Source organism: Montipora capricornis, chromosome 13 (assembly GCF_036669925.1).
Source record: "Montipora capricornis isolate CH-2021 chromosome 13, ASM3666992v2, whole genome shotgun sequence".
NCBI lineage: Eukaryota > Metazoa > Cnidaria > Anthozoa > Scleractinia > Acroporidae > Montipora > Montipora capricornis.
Genome location: NC_090895.1, coordinates 19,849,511 through 19,854,510, shown reverse-complemented (window position 1 = coordinate 19,854,510; position 5,000 = coordinate 19,849,511). Strand labels below are relative to the sequence as shown.

General features: G+C 37.8%; 2 protein-coding genes across 2 annotated transcripts in view; one reads left to right on the top strand and one right to left on the bottom strand.

The window, feature by feature from the left end:
• Positions 1-4,640, top strand: part of LOC138029293 (uncharacterized) — a 6,390-nt gene extending 1,750 nt beyond the window's left edge. The window contains exons 2-4 of the mRNA XM_068877015.1: positions 249-719; positions 928-1,641; positions 1,913-4,640. Of these exons, the coding sequence (XP_068733116.1) occupies positions 249-719; positions 928-1,536 (1,080 nt within the window). The 3' untranslated portion in view covers positions 1,537-1,641; positions 1,913-4,640. The remainder of the gene's footprint in view (positions 1-248; positions 720-927; positions 1,642-1,912) is intronic.
• The window catches only part of LOC138029294 (uncharacterized), a 2,552-nt gene continuing 973 nt past the window's right edge, over positions 3,422-5,000 (bottom strand). The window contains exon 2 of the mRNA XM_068877016.1: positions 3,422-4,749. Within this exon, the coding sequence (XP_068733117.1) occupies positions 4,333-4,749 (417 nt within the window). The 3' untranslated portion in view covers positions 3,422-4,332. The remainder of the gene's footprint in view (positions 4,750-5,000) is intronic.

Sequence of the window (5,000 nt, the reverse complement as noted above, 5' to 3'; positions counted from 1 at the left end):
TAAGTAAGTTTAATTTTTTTTCTTTTAGTTATTAGTTCAATCTACTTAATTGCTTACATGTGGATTCTGTCGGTTTCTGTGCCACATACTTCGGGGTATATACTAAGTATGGTTTAATTTTTATACAGATAGTATTGTAAAATAGCACCTGCCTTTACTCAAAGTGCTCTGACCAGTATTTGTGATACAATGGCTAAGATTATTTGAGAGTGTATATATAAAAAGTTGTCTATATAACCTCTCTTTAGATCGAAGTTGTGTGGCCAAGTGAAACTAGGGCAAGACGAAGAAAACTAGCTGGAGACATGGAGTCGATTGGAAAAGCAATGCTGCGTGGGACTTACCAGCAAATGGCTCACAAAATGTGGCACCATAAACTTATTAAAGTGGAAGTTATGAAATATGTCATTCGGGCTTTAGCTTCTGAGTGTGCTGAACTTTGTTCAACTAAGAATTACTCAATGGCAAGACAATGTGGCAGTGAAGACAAGCTTAAATTTCAGCCAGAGGCCCTGTGCCAAGAGTGGAAAGAGAGAGCACCATTGTTTTATTCACTTTTATTGTCTTGTGCATTGTCATCAAGGAGAAGAGATGTTAAGACTGTGACTTGGCTACCAAGTGTGGCATTGGCTGGAGCAATTCTTCTACGTGAAAGATCAAGGGGTATAGAAGCTATGCAGTTGCTGGTTACTACTATAATTAAATCAAGTGGCAGTCAGGTGCGCTTGTTGACTCATGCAAATAATTTTTTACGTATTCCCTGTAAGTCTTAATATTCTTTTTTCGGTGTGCTGGGTCCTAGATAGGGAGGGATTGTTTGGAACCAGTACATCTGTATGTACAGTGACAATGATTACACTGCACCTGAAATTTAATAATAATAATAATTATTATTTTTACAAAACATTTTCTTGTTTTCTGTTTCAGGCAATGTTGACCCGTTTAAATGCCATGCGACTAACCGTCTCCAGTAGTCGTTTCTTAAAGGTGATGGATAAATATGCTGTCACATTTGATGAAATGTTAGCGAAGCAACACAACCTCAGCCAAGCTGCCTTGCCATTAACAAGTGTAACAGAAGAGATGAATACAGTTCCATTATTGTCGAATGTGCAGCAAGTCAACTGCGAGGCTGACCTTCGATCCTCACCAACCTGTACTGAAAAATGCAGTCAAAACCAATTTGTTCAGAACATAGCGATACCTACAGTGGTTTCTGTTTCTCAAGTCTGTACAGAAGCACAGGTGGATCCGAGTTCTCCACTTATTGAAGCAGCAGTTATAGACCCTTCAAATGGCTTCAATATTGTGGTGGACAACTGGGATTTAAGACAAGATTTACGTCACATGACGTCTGACCACCAGAACACTGATATCCATTGGGTAAATCATAACATTGTGGAAAACCGCATTTCTGGCAATGATTTACCTGATGACAAACCACTGAAGAATGTTCAGGATGTAGAAAACAAAGATCTAATTCCATCCTTTGCTGACCACAAGGAGCTCTACACCAATTACCTCATACATATTTAGAGAATCCTAACAAGGCGCATCCCAGCTTTGCATTGCCTCTTGGACCATGTGCCAAAACATATTCGACACAAACACTCTTACGCAATGAGTAAAAAGAGTAAAAAGGTAAGCCCCAAAGCAAAGCGTCCTTTCAGGTATAACACAATGCAAAAATCAAAATAGTTTTCAGCATGTTAATTTTCTGTTAGTGAGTACCATATGTGGATTAAGCAGTGTATTTTGACTCTCATGCAAAAAAAAAAAAAAAAAATGAAAGTGGAAATGATGAATTGGTTTTGTAAAGGATCAGTGACACTCTTGTTCAATGGCTTCGCATACAGTACTTGCATATACAATTTGCTCACTACTTAGGGCATAATCATCCTTAACATTTCAGGTGCAGATGGGTATGATTTTTAAGTCAGAGGTGTCTAATGAAGGCATTGTGAATGTGCTTCAGCATGTGCAGCAGTACTTGCCAAAAGTTAATGAAGGAGAGGAAGTCATCTTTGCAGAACAAGGGCTAGTGGGGGATCAATTTACAATCGAAAGAGCTGTGAATGCTCTGAAATCCATGGCAAATGGGTACACCCCTTTGAAGCGTCTAGAAGGATTTCATTTTGGGATAGCTGACTGGCTTGCTGGTGTAAAGTTCTTGAATGTATGTGAACCAGGTTTAAGACTAGAAGAGAAATGGATTATCTGCCAGAACGCAAATATAGTTAAGAAGTTCTATGAATATGTATAAACTGTTTGAATGTAAAGAAAATGAAGTGTAACTCAACTAGCCCATACCCATGTCTGCAACTTATGTAAATGATTCATGAAAACAAAAATGAAATCTTTCATAATAAAACGGCTAAATTCCACTCGTTTTCTGACCGGATCCAGTAATAATTCTATCAACGAGGCAAGCTTTACTTTAAGATCAGTCAGTGGGCCACATTTAAAAGACGAGAACACTTGTATTGGTATTCGTATTTGATATAGCCCGATTTTTTTTTTTCGGAGCGTTAATGAACACATGAGAAGTATCGATTTGACTCTACAAGACCTGAGTTTTACGAGATCATCGTTCAGAATCGCAAAACCAGTTTGGGATAGATTCTCACGTTTTCCCGGAAACATTATGCCTTCATTTAGTTTTCATATATCGATATTCCAACTTTGTCATCAAAACTTTGTTTTTATGGTTATGTAAAGGTGACTATTATGTATGATGAAAACAGAAAATCAGGCAGTCGTCAAGGTTTACCAATTCTTTAAACTTTTTCTCTTCTGGTCAATTCTAGGAACAGATGAGACCTCAACAAACTCTTGCAATTTCAGTGCACATTAAACTTGTTAAAGATAACAAATATCTGGAAAGAAAAGATGACTTCGTGTCTTATCCTCTGTTTTAGTCACGAACCTGTTTAAATCTCAGAGTGTTTACCATATTATAATTCCGTTCAAGGGAAGCGGAAACACATACTAATTGTGTTCTCACAGGTATCGACAGTCATCCCGATCGAACGACATCTTGTACACGTTACGACACCCAACGACAAACACTTAACTTACGACCTAATTACAATATAAAAAAAATGCGAACAGTGAGACATTAATCGCGAACTAGACATTTGACGTGTCCCATATCTTAAATTGGTTTCTTGGAATGTTCAGCCTTCTCTTTGTCTTACGACTCTAAGGACTCTAACTAATTTACATTTTAGCCACAAAGATTAAGTTGTCAGCTCACGGCCACATCGAAAGCCCAAATAGGATGTGCAATATCGAGCACGGCGCAAGCGTAGGTTTATACTTAGTACCGGTACTTTTGGTAACATCAAGGTGGTTCCCAGAACTTGGAACGTATTTGACCCTCTTTAATGATTCTTGTTTGCATTATCAGGGAATATAGCAATCACTTTTAATCTAGTTTATTAAAGAAAAAATCACTTTGTATAATTAATTAATAAATGACAAGGAATTATTAATGCTAAACGAACTCTACAAAACACGATTATTTGCCTTGTCAGTGATTTTTCAAAACATAACGTACGACCTTGTAGGAAAACTTCACATATTAGACACTTTCAACCAATCACGGAATGCTTTAATTAAAGTGTTAATTACTGTTGAAAAATAATCAACACAGGGGGTACATTTATTGCTGGACATATAGAGGCCACCAAGATGAAAATACAGGTATAATATATAGAAATATTTTTAAGTCGAATTGTCTCAAGTGAAACGAGATAAAGTAGCTAACTGTAATGACTAAAATAGTCTTAACCAGTGCGTGTGTTTGTGTGTGTGGCCTTATGTGTTGCACCAAGACGCGGGAGGGATTAGGACCTGTTTTTCTTGCCAAAATGGACAGAAAAAATAGGATAATAATTTCCCAGAATACTTCAAAGGTCAAAAGCTCTCCACAAAACAGTATGGAATATCACCTCGTTTACTTAAAATTCTTGCGTTAAAATGCCAACAAGAAGCAGCCAAAACATAGTAAAAAGTAATCAGTCGCTAAAAAGCCACACACACACACACACAAATAAATCAAAATGTCTTCCTTAACGAAATTTAGTGGTATTAAAATTGCATGTCGGTTCTCCATACTTAATAACAAGTAAACCTAGTTTACTTTACCTGCCACACACTGCAGAGATATGGTCAACTTGCTACAAGGTTGTCAACAAAAATGTTACATAACAGAAACGTTTGCAGCATAAGAAGGATTCAAACATGTGCTGCGGAAAAAGAGTCAACTTGCCAAATGTTAAGTACAACAGTTTTCTCTGAGAATGTTGGCAAATCGTCACAAAAATGTAACTAACCCCACATTAATGCCTTCAACGCAGATCCACCAATTGCGGCGGGTACGATACGACGAACCATTGACTTGAGGTTATCCCAGACGTAACGTTTAAGGGGTTTGCGCACACATCGACCACGAATATTGCAAGATTGATCTTCAGAAAAGTAATATTCCCAATCTCCTTCACCAGCCTTAATAACAAACTGCCTGTCTGGCTGTGCAAAAATGAAAGCGGCGTTTCTCATGTCGGCCCCATCATCAAGAGCAAGTGGGATAAAGGAGATTGCTGCTTGTAAAAAACGCAAGGTTGTATAGCCAGTGTCATCTAGGTATCGGTGTTGGCCTTCATTTCCGCATCGTTTTATCAGTTCTCGTCCAAGAACGGTGGACGTGATCTTCTTTACGTGGATTCTAACATTACGAGGGTAATCCTGAAAGAGAAGGAACACAAATTCAGTTAATTTGGAACCTTAATATGGATCAAATAAAGTGGGAAAAGCAATTAATGCGTCAAAGATCATTTACCATGGCATGGAACGTTCCAAAGATGCTGTGCCTTTTAACTGTAGGCATGTGGTAAACGACCCCCGTAATTATTTTCTTTCAAGTTCCAGAAGAGGCTCTTCCGTTTACATAGATCCTTGAGTAAATAATAATTCTACCAACTAGGGAAGCTTTACTC